This window comes from Rhipicephalus microplus, unplaced genomic scaffold, assembly GCF_043290135.1.
Source record: "Rhipicephalus microplus isolate Deutch F79 unplaced genomic scaffold, USDA_Rmic scaffold_18, whole genome shotgun sequence".
Classification (NCBI taxonomy): domain Eukaryota; kingdom Metazoa; phylum Arthropoda; class Arachnida; order Ixodida; family Ixodidae; genus Rhipicephalus; species Rhipicephalus microplus.
Window position 1 is genome coordinate 10,825,953 of NW_027464591.1, and position 12,227 is coordinate 10,838,179.

At 43.7% G+C, this 12,227-nt stretch overlaps 1 protein-coding gene across 1 annotated transcript in view; it reads left to right on the top strand.

Annotated features, from left to right (window-relative positions):
* Positions 1 to 11,914, top strand: part of LOC142785115 (gamma-secretase subunit Aph-1-like) — a 110,531-nt gene extending 98,617 nt beyond the window's left edge. The window contains exons 2-3 of the mRNA XM_075883547.1: positions 2,749 to 2,950; positions 11,232 to 11,914. Coding sequence (XP_075739662.1) covers positions 2,752 to 2,950; positions 11,232 to 11,626 — 594 coding nt within the window. The 5' untranslated portion in view covers positions 2,749 to 2,751 and the 3' untranslated portion in view covers positions 11,627 to 11,914. The remainder of the gene's footprint in view (positions 1 to 2,748; positions 2,951 to 11,231) is intronic.
* The last annotated feature ends 313 nt before the right edge of the window (positions 11,915 to 12,227 follow it).

Consider the following 12,227-nt stretch of genomic DNA (forward strand, 5'->3'; position numbering starts at 1 on the left):
TAGAATGTGATGAAATTTTTCCCCCACTATCTAAGTTTCAATCTTCGAGTTACTTAAATGACAGGTTAGAAGACTACATAGCTCATGCGGAAATAAAGAACATAATAGCCACAGACGCTTCTGTGAATAAAGAAAAGGCAGCAGTAGGAATCGTCTCAGATTACCTCGGTTGGTCATTCTCGGTAAGACTACCAGACTTCACTCCGGTTTTCGAAGCTGAGCTCCTGGCTATTATTTTAGCGCTACGAAAACTTCCTTCAAACGAAGAGAGTGCAATGATAATTACTGATTCTCTTTCGCTGTGTACTACTCTCACAGCTTCAGAACAATCAAGAGCTCTAGCGACATTACAAACATTAGTTCCACCTCATGTGAAGTTCCTGAAGTTAGTCTGGGTCCCGGGACACTGTGGCATACGGTTGAATGAAATAGCCGATTCACTATCTCGAGCCACACTTGATGGCCCTGTGATCTCGGTACTACCAGAATCGGAACACATAGTGTCGATCAGATATAGAAAATGGGCTATTTATACGGATATTATGGAAAATATTACTAAACATACGGACTATCAGCACCTAACATACCCCTGGAAACCTCAGTGGAGTCAATCTAAAAAGTTAGCAGTTATTTTAACCAAATTTCGATGCCGTGTCCCTCCATTAAACTTTTACTTGCACAGAGCTGGTCTGGCGATATCCCCCCTGTGTCCATTCTGTGAAGAAACGGAAACAATAGAGCATTACTTTATAACATGTAAAAACTATTCATTAATTAGGAAAAGACTTTTAATTGTTCCTTTTCAAGCAGTAGGTTTAAATTTAACTGCAGATAATGTTCTAAGTTTCGGTGCCTTTAGCTTGGGACATTGCCACAGGAGCGTATTCGATGCTGTATGCAATTTCATTCGAGAATCAAAGCGCATGTCATAATAATGCCTGCTTAAATATATTTCTGACGACACTTGTCTAATTTTGAATGAAATTTGCATATTCATTTGATTGTGACCGGGTGAGATAAGCTCGATTGTCTGGTCTACTCAAAATTTCTGTCTTCCACTGTAGTATTACCTCACCTTTTCTCTTCTTGATTCAATCTTTAATTATTTGTTTAGTTTAATATTCCTTTTTAGTTAATGATTATTTTCTATTACATCATTAGTTTTTTGATTAAGGATAAACCTTTTAATATATATCATTTAGGATACTTCTAGATTTCATGGCCAATCCCCCATAGTGGGTATGTGCCAGTGCGAAGGGGCAACAACAACAACAACAACAACAGTTCTGTCGTACCAGGAGAAACAGCAACTGTGTCTACTTCACGCCTGGGGGCAAACTTTCTGGTCAAGCACTGTAATGACCATTGGGGAGTGCATCGGCTACTCACTGATAGCGTTCGGGCCATCGCTGGCTATCTTCTGGGTAGTCGTTGCTGGCCAGCCGAGCCGGCTCGTTGTGTTCCTCGTCTCCTCGTTCTTCTGGCTCCTGTCGCTGCTACTGTCATCTGTCGCCTGGTACATCATGCGAGAGCTTTTCGATGCGATGTTCGCTGTTGGCTTGATCACGTCTGTGTGTCTCCAGGTATTTCACTTTGTTCGGTCATCCTCTTACAATCGAATGAAGATGTGAAGCTTGCACGATTTTATGCCCACGCAGTAAAGAAGTTGGTTATAAGAAGTTGGTGAACACAGCCTTCTCAGTGATCTTTCGAGACTGTTTGCTTACTCGCGACCGTTATGTATCGATATACATCAAAATATTGAGATCTCTATTGCTGACATGAAAATTGGAGATGGTACGATTGTTCAAAACATTTGCGACTTGATTAAGTTGACGCGCATCTCAGTTTGATGGAACTAAGGAATTGCTCGTTTTGTCCAATAAAAAACACATGCCCACTAATTTAATTCCACCAACAACACTGCCTATCTCAGTGATATCGAATTTCCTGTCTAGCGCCGGCTTTTTTTATGTATTGCCAATCAATTCCTCAATTTCATCCGAATACCTAATTCTCTGCCGTTCTTGGCTGCCTTTCTTATCCTTTGTTACCGATTCCGCTGCTCTAAATACCAGACATGTGCATATCAAACGATCTGTCAGTATATATTCAAAAATATGTGTTCATTGGAGCGATTCGTGTCACAAAAGAGCCGGTATCTTATCTACCATTAAAGGAAAGCAAGGTCGTCGGTGCGATGCCGAGGGTTTTTCTAGAAGCTGCCAAGGGTACGCTCGAAAGGTGTGAGTCGTATAAACCTCTTTACTTTCCAAACAACACACTTCAGATAACCTATAGGACGCCTTAAAAGTATTTTCTTTTTACTAACCTCTCTAGACTAAATAGCCGATATAATAAGGCTGGAAATTGGGCAAGTTCATTGCATTGTTCTTGACACCGTGGTGTCGGAAGAATGGACGATATTTATTCGCAATGCGAGTGCCCGTCACACAGATGTCTAGTGTCTGACCATGCATCACGATATACATGCCCGTTTCAAGATGTAGCTCAATTAGAAATACAAACATTATATCATTCGACCTTATGAGTTCGACCTTTCATGTCGTGCGTTTCCTTCTAGTTTTATGCTATCCATGCTCATCACAACGTAATAACACAAAATATCCAAAAATTAAAGAATGAAAGAGATCGAAAACTGTCACACAGGTCTCCGACGATTCCGAAACACTGCATTTCTTGAAAGCCAGCCAATGTAAACGCTGAAAATTCAAACTGTTTTTACAGGAAATGTTCAGGTATCTGGCGTTTCGAACACTGCGTCAGGCCGAGAATGCGCTGGAAGTGGTCAATCTCGTCGGCAGTGAGCTCGACGTGGTTCTTTTCCGCTACCACTCTACGTACGCCTGCGTCTCCGGCCTTGGCTTTGGGGCTACCAGCGCAGCCACAGCGATGCTCAACGTCCTCGCTGACGTGGCCGATGGACCAGGTACGTCGAATTCGAAGGATGACAATACATGTATTGTCTTTATCCTAGCTATGTGTTATTATATACGCAAAGAAGTTGCCAGGAACTTATGTATATAAGGGATAATTGTGAGACACACAGTGCCACTTATAGGTTTCATGCCACGTATATTATATAGCTTGAGCACGCCCAACCTATCTTCCACGTAGACTGCATTCTCCCAGTACTGATACCTCGGGTCGCAGTGGTGGTCAGTGTATCGCGAATTCAGCGCGCTTATTTTCGATGACGAGTTCACTCTTTTGTCGTTTCTGACAATCAAAAATGCTTATCGCCCTTTTCGTCACAGATCTCCATCGCATGGAGCAAAAAAAAACACCCTTTTTCAGGTTGTTCAGCAGAAACTACTTCTGCATGATTCAGTCGAAGACCGGACAAATTTCAATTCTGCACCTTAATCTCAATGAATCCTATGCCGTTTGCCTGAAATAATCTGGCTCCAAGTGCCACCTGCTTGTCGCGCAACGACTTCATCGTACAAATAAGAAAACTCACGAGGTAAACAAGAAGTGTGACACCTAACACCGCCCTAATAAAGCGAAGAGAACACACTTGTGCAATAACTGATGAGCGCTCCGTTGCATTAGGAATCTATGACAGCGGCACTTCGAGCGTAGTCAGACTGACTGCTTGTAATACCAGTGAGAAAGTGTTAATTTGCGTACAATAAATATTCCCCATGGTAGTCTTTCAATGCCAAGCCCTTTTACGCCTCAAAGATAGCGATTTGCCACTGAAGATGATGGCCGGTTGGACGTGTTTGTATACGTTTTGGATGGTGACGTGCTGCTAAGAATGGAGTCTTTGAAACAGGTGTTTTGAACTCACCTCAGCTAGCAGCCCACAACCCGCAAACCATTGTCCCGCATGAGGCGGGAAGAAGATCAAAGGAGAGAGAGGGGGACATCAAGCGTTCCCTAAAGCGTCCTTTTATTTTCAACAGCTGAGTTGTGCATAATTTCTGAGAAGGATATGGCGTTAGGATGGAATTTACATAAATCTTTTGCAAGAAGACTTCATTCAAATCTGAACGAAGGCTCTGAAATGTCGAGATTTTGTTCAGCGGATATGTTTCAACACATTCGACAAATGGTGGGCGCATTGACTTTACCACAAAAAAAAAGGAAGGGAGGGGAGTTGAGACCAATCCCGCTACTGTGGCTTACCCAAACAGAACGTTATTGATCACAATAGGGACAAAATAATGGCAGTGCCATAGAAAAGACACTCTGTTGAATAATGGTTGTCCGAAGGGAACACCACTTGACATTGAGAATTTCATAAAGATAACCATATTTCAATTTTCTTTAAAAACGGGGCTCAACTCTGGTTAGTATTTGTTCAGTATGTACTATATGGGACAGATAGAAACGCTAATGCCTGCTATCTCGAGTATTTTAAACGTGTGAATAAGTTACTACTCCTTAAATTTTGTGTCTAGTGCGGGCCAGTATTCTGACTGAAGTATGTAAGGTTCGAGACCGTCAACGTTAAGAGCTACTGCACTGAAATACCATACAGCGACTTCAAGAAACTTCTTCCCTAAGTGTTGTTGGCCCCGCCGCTGTGGTCTAGTTGCTAAGGTACTCGGCTGCTGACCCGCAGGCCGCGGGATCAAATCCCGGCTGCGGCGGCTGCATTTCCGATGGAGGCGGAAATGTTGTAGGCCCGTGTGCTCAGATTTGGGTGCAAGTTAAAGAACCCCAGGTGGTCGAAATTTCTGGAGCCCTCAGCTACGGCGTCTCTCATAATCGTATGGTGGTTTTGGGACGTTAAACCCCACATATCAATCAATCAATCAATTCCATAAATGTTTGCGATGCCAATTGAAGTTAATGTTAACAGGCTCTCCTATTTCGCTGGTCCACTGCTTGCAACAAGAATAAAGGTCTATCGTGGATAACGTTTGAACTCATGCCAGTAAATTTAGATTTTTAATTATGAACGCATTCACTTCGGGCGCTTTTAAGTACGACATTACTTTGAAGATATTTGCAAGACATATTTTTAACAAGAAAAAGGCATCAATTGGCCATAAAATCACTGTTTACGTTTGCATACTCAATAAAGAGGAACTCTGGCAACTTTTTATATTCACTTACTACAATAAAACTTCGAACATGTGCTGTCGCTCGTACTGTGGTGATATGTGCCAAATTATGCAACCGTGAGTCATTTACCTTTTTTAGAAAACCAATAATAACAATTGGCAATTAGTTCTGAACTCACACTTGTAAAGGCGTATCACCTTGTGTATGTGACCTAAGTGCCTACCCTTTTTCAAAACCCCTTTTTGCCCAGCAGACAGATGCCACGCGCGCTTTCATCTACGAGGCGACGATGACGCGACTGCAGTTCAATTTTGTTGGGTGCATACAGCTTATTTGTAGTCCTTGGCGTCGGGTCTTCCATTCACAATATTTAGCAACGAGGAGATTAAAAGGCGATGCTTCCGCAGTCAGATATCTTTTTTTAGCACTGAAGGAAAAGCTATGGGGCCAAACCACGCACATCCTACTAGCAGGGAAGGTAGTTACAAAGTAACGCCCGTATTTTCAACGTGAAGTACAAATGTTCCTCTTTTATTTTCTACGTGGAGCTTTTTTAGGCACAACGCCACACACACCTGTAAGATATTCCGATCTCTTTTAATTTATCTCTTGTGATTTTGCGTCTTTGAATGTGGGAAAAATTCCCGCCTTTTGAAGTGCAGCTCAATCGCTAACCACTGCAGCATCTGCGTCTACATGAAACGCTGCTGGTGCGCCCCCGTCATTTTCTACAGCGCTATACGAGACGCACGCCTAAACGACTACTTCGTGTAGTGCTACACTGGCAGAAGCTCCGCCTCCGTAGCTTTCAATTCATTGCCAAGAAACGTTGTCGCCGACTATAATAGCTGCAATCATCGCGAAATTTTGTCCCTGGTAAGTCAAGACGAGCTGGCGCAGTTTGATTCTGCGTCGGATGGCATCGCCGACTTGCTTTTCGCGTGTTATAAGAGGCATGTGGTCTATACACCATGACCAGCCGTGGCGGTGTGTAGTGGATTTCGTGACGTCATCCAATGCCCATCATGGAGGACGGAGCAGCTTCCTGCTTTGGTTTCTGTTTTGACCAATTGTTCATTGCTTAATTAAAATTAATAATGAGCATCTAGGCAAAATGAACACCAAAGCTGTTGCAGGACTGTGAATACTATTTTAACCCGGTATAATCTCTGTAATCTCTACGAAAGAAATGTACAACAACCTCGGAAGAGAACAGCGCTTCGAGATAGATAATAGTGCACTTGAAGTTGTGAAAGACTATGTCTACATAGGACAGGTAGTAACCCCGTAGCCGAACCACGAGACTGAAGTAACTAGAAGAATAAGAATTGGGTGGAGCACATTCGACAAGCACTCTCAAATCATGGCAGATAGATTGCCACTATTCCTCAAGAGAAAGTTATATAACAGCTGCATCTTGCCAGTTCTTAGCTACGGAGCAGAAACCTGGTGACTTATATAGAAGGTTCAGCTTAAATTGAGGACGACGCCGCGAGCAATGGAAAGGAAAATGGTAGGTGTAACCTGAAGAGACAAAAATAAAAGCAGAGTGTATTGGGGAACAAGCCAGACTTAAGGATATCATAGTTGAAATCAAGAAGAGGAAATGGACATGGGCAGGGCATGTAGCACGTATACAGGATAACCGCTGTTCTTTAGGGTAACTAACTGAATTCCTAGAGAAGGCAACCGGGTGAGAGAGAGAGAGACAGAACTTTAGGTGGGCAGAAGAGATTACGAAGTATGCTGGTATATATTGGCAGCTGCAAGCACTGGATCGAGTTGACTGGTGGAACAAGAGAGAGGCCTTTGTCCTGCAAGGGACGTAGTCAGGCCGATGATGATATTGATGATGATGAATCTCTGTATGTTTTAAAATACACCGGAGTCTCCTTTCATGTTCCTAGGGGGTAGTACAAGACCATCGATACTTGGCAGTACACGTCGCTAAAGTGCAAAGGTAGGTGCTGAAGAATTAGATTCATACAAACTCGCCCTAACTTCAGTTGCCTTGAGACTTAAGCTGTTTTAAATGCGAAGCACTTCTTAGCGCACTTCGGTGACTTTGAGCGTATCTATCTATCTATCTATCTATCTATCTATCTATCTATCTATCTATCTATCTATCTATCCACCTATGACTTTTAGCTCTCCTGAACGTTTCGATAGTGGTATCTATACCAAACTTGGTAGGACATAACATGACTGTATGAAAAACATATTTGACGAGTAATAACATGAGAATCATGACTGGTATATCATGGATGTTAAGATTTACATTTCATGGCCCTGCAGCTCTTGCGGTGGTTTCACTCATACGGCATGTTGCAAAACTGGTATGGTATGACATTATTGTATGGCGAACACAAGCGACAGACCCTAACAAGAAAATCGTGACATGCGTGTCACGTAACAACATGATTACATGCCACGCTCATGATGCGCTCGCAGCCGTTTCGCTAGCGTCACATGTACCGAATTTGGTATCACAGTACGGGAATGGATGACGAAGGTATGTGACGGGTGCAAACATTATAATTATTAGATGCGTGTCATGTAACAACATGACTACATGCTACGCTCATGATGCGCTCACGGCCGTTTCGCTAGCTTCACTTGTACCAAATTCGGTATTACGTGGCACGAACGGACGACATAAGTAAATGACACATCTATAGATAATAATCACGACATGCGTGTCAAGGTAACAACATGACTACATGCCACACTGATGAAGCGCTCGCGGCCGTTTCGCTAGCTTCACATATGCGAAATTCGGTATTACGTGTTGCCAATGGATGACAAAGGTATGTGACTGGTGCGAGAATAATAATCATGCAGTGAGTGTCATGTGAGAACATGACTACATGCCCCAATTAAGGCACCGATACATTTCGACGTGACGTGTTGCGCGTGCTCGCCGGCCTTCATGTCGTCGCGTCACGCCGTCGTTGCCACACCAAGCGCTGGTCCTGCCATATACTCGCAGGTGCGCGCCGCGCTGCGTTGTTTTGACACATGCGCGTTTCAGCGCGTCCGACGTCCCTTCGTCACGAAAAGAAAGAGACGCAGTGTTGTCAGGGTAACGCATTGGCGCGAAATGCTGCATGTGGCCTCTCGTGCCGGTTGCCGTGGGGCCGCGCCGACGGACGCAGGTGTCAGACTTTAGAGTGCTCGCATTTTGCTAACGTAGCATCACTGTGCCCAGCGTGCGCGCGCATCAACGCTACATTGGAGTGTATTGGGCCCTTCACGATGCGCTGGCGGCCGTTTCGCTAGCTCCCCATATACCAAATTTGGTGTTACGTGACGTCAGTGGATGACGAAATATATGACTGGTGCAAACATGATAATCCTGACTTACGTGTCATGTAAGAACATGACAACATACCACGCTCATAGCGTGCTCGCAGCCTTTTCGCTGGCTCCACATATACTAAATTTGCTATCACGTAACGTGAATAGATGACGAAGGTAAACGACCCATTCAAACATGATGATTATGGCACGGAAGTCATGTACGGCATCGTTTACCTCCACCTCGTAGCGTTGTGCTGATTTTAAGGTGACATATCAACAATTCTCATTCGTAATTCGCATATCATAGATTCCCATTGCACGTGGGATCTGCCAATTTTTGGTTATTCACTGCTAATTGCGCCCGCTTGTTTGTCAAGCTGGAATAAATGTGTCCGCGAAAGTGGTATTGTGCTATCGGTGCTTGGCTGCTCATGTAAAGGTGGAGGGTTTGATCCTGGCCACGGTGACAGCGTATAAATAACGCCGAAATTCTGGAGGCCCAGATACTGCGCCATTTCGTGACACTTGAGAAAACACCCAATGGTCGACATTTTCAGAGCCTACCACTACGACGCGCCTCACAATTATATCGTGTGGTTTTATCATGGAGACCAGGAAAAGTTATTATTTAACTGAATAATAAATCATAAATAACCTAGGAGTAAAAAATTTGGGCTGGTTGAATGGCATTTCAGCCAATGCTTCATTGATGACAACCTGTATTTATCATCGTCGCTGCTTCAAGTAATCTCAGAAGGTGGTAATTATTTAGTACAAGAATCAGTAACTTGTATAACGCACGCGTCTCGCCAGACAGTATTATAATTCGCCGCCCGCGGCACGATGCCAGACCCCTCTCTTCTTTCCGTATCACTGTATATGCGGAAGACGAAGTACAAGTTTTGAACTAAAATGCAATTTTTGCCTGAGACCCGTTTCATTGAATGCTTGCAGTATGCATGCTCAAAATAAACATGAATTCCACTCAAGTTCGGAAACTTTTTTCCAGTTAGTCGAGTTCTTTCTCTTCATTTGCTAAGCCTCCCCTTCTCACCCCTGCCACCTCTATTTGCCACCTCTATTTGCCACTGATATGTCCGCTCCCCGCAACTTGACCCGATGTCTCAAAAGGTGGCCAACCCCTGACTTAGTGTAACAGGAAGCACCATAATAAACTGCGAAAGGGTATAACTAGTATAAATTATGGCTGCTAGAAATCTAAAACTTTGTAGAACACTTTATTAAAAGAAATATTTGAAAAATCAAACACACAAGACTATAGGTGACAGATTGGTTTATACCATATATGTTTATTTTTGTTCTAGCTCAAAGAGATCAATTCTTGATACGGCCATCATAGACGAGGCAATAATTTAAAACAGGGCTCATCAAGAAATTACTTCCGGTTTATCCATCTCTCTGCTTCAGATTCTTCCCGTGGGTACACGCCAGAAATATAGAAGCGTTAGGCGGGTTCTATACGAAACATAGAACACGTATGATTGGAAAGATAAAACACGAGTAGACTGCCACTTTCTTTTTCCTTCTTGTAAACTAATGTCTTTGAAATTTTATTGATAAAAGCACCTACACAGACAATATCGTAGTTGTAACTTCGTAGCCAATCATGAAATAAACGAGTATAGATTGCATGAAAACGGCCTATAAAGCGTTCAAGATGAGGTAGGCGTGATTGGTATGATTATGCTTCATTATTTATCAAAGCTTATAATTGGTCATGCCGCCTTGGAATACACCACTTCAAAGTCGCGAGCTTCATTGAAAGCGTTATTCAAAAAGTTTCGCCATTCGTAACGGCCAATTTTCATTGTGAGAGATGTATGTAGTGTCCACATTTGCAACTTAAATGTTACCAGCGAGGTGCCAAATGGGGTAATGATGCGACTGAAATGTTCTAGCAGCAGCAGTTCCACTACCAGGCACTTTCGTGAACATGTACCCATGTTTCAAAGTGAACCGAACGTTCGACAGGGTTCTGCATTTACCGAGCCCAGACGTCTTAAATTTCATGGTATCAAGGCCTATGGCACGGAGACACTGAATAAGAAGATGCAGTGACACACAGCAAGTGCGTGTATCTTTAGAAGGGAAGCTCCTTAGGCCCACACTCCACCATCACCGTCGACACTTCCTGCGCCAGGTAAGCGCACCGAGAAAAACAGGTGCGCACTCCCGGCGCAGCGGCAAAGCAGGCACCACGGCTGATGGCTCGCGTTGAGCCGTGCGCGCCGCACATTCATTCGCCAAGTCGTTTTCATAACCGAGCGCGGCCAACGCTTTCCCTACCCGCTCCCCACGCTACCGCCTTCACGAAAGCCAGCAGTGAGATCAGGCGCATAGTCATTTGCCTTTCATTTCTAAGAACCTTCGCTCAACGGTTGTATTTGAAGTGACTTTGAAAAGGAAAAAAGGAAGAAATAAGCGCAGTTTCGTTACTGTCTCTCCTAAACGACGGCACCTCCACAGTTCCGTGCAGGGAATGGGGGAATAGGAATTAAAGGGAGAGCAGAAAAGAGGCAAGAAAAAGGTAGAGGAAAAAAAAAGCGAATTCAAACTGCAGGTCGCGCGCGCGCAAGATGAAGACCCGTATGCCACACGCAGTCGACTGAGATTATCACGACGAAGGTTGGGGGTAGAATGATGTGCACGTTTCAACGCGGGCCATCGGTTGTATTCGTACTTAGGAACTGCTAGTTTTTCGGGTGTCTTTATGATGTGCCGCGAAACAATGTAGTTTTGGATGATGTATACCAGCAAGCGCATGTAGCTAGCCTTACTGAACGCGAACTTCGCCGGTTAGCAACGTCATCACAGAATTTAGGTTCGATATCGTGTAAGGACCTCCACCCGTGTTCTTTTGGGACATGCAGGTACTTTGGGATTCTTCGGCGACCACAACAGTATGGACTACGTCTTCTTCTCAGCGATGGCTTCGAGCTTCTCAGTGCTGCACACACTGTGGAGCGTAATAGCCTCCCGCGCTCTGATTCTACGGCAAAACTGCGTTTTTCTCTTCGTGCCGGCGGCCCACTTGTTCACGTCATCCATGACGATGCTAAGTCAACAAGCGCACGTGGACGTCAGGTACAAGGTCATCCCTTTCGTATCAGTCGGCGTGGTGCTCTACCTGACAGCCGTGACGGCTTTCATTGTGTCCGGAGGTACACCGAAGAATCTGCTTACCTGTCTCAGAAATCTGCGACGTGGCACAAGCGTGCCTTCTAACGTACCTGAGAGGATTGTGTTCCATCCAGAGCCTCTTTAAACACAACTGCATATATTTGATGAGAAATTTCATTGAGATGGCAAGATGATAATGTTTCAATACAATATTTTTAAAAAGTATACGTCTGCCTGCTTTGGTGGAGTATCACTAACAGCGCAAGCCTTCTTCTTTTGGATGTGTTGCGCAAAGCATTCTTATCCCGTTTTACAACCGTGTTTTGTTCATGGTACCAACAGATCTTGCTTTCGACTGAACTCAGTCTGGATGATTCGCTGCAAACGGAAAATGTGTTGCGAACAAATAAATAAATAAAGTTCAACTTCATAAGGCTCCATTCAAGTTATATCTCAATTCAGAAGCTGAAGACGTACACAAAAAAAGACAGTAATGTGATTGTGAAAGCTGGCGAAGCGAAATTCGAAAACACGAGGTGTATACAGATACCAGCGTTTTGACAAATGAATTTGTGTTTTTTTTTGTGTGGACATACGTTAGTGATTTATAGCTTGAGATATTATCAAAATATGCGTAAAAACTGAATGGTTTAGTAACCAGAAAAGGCAGCGCAAGAACGAGACTTATGTGGTGCGCAACATTGACTAGAAATCATCATTTGTTCGATTCTTTAGTGATTATCTAT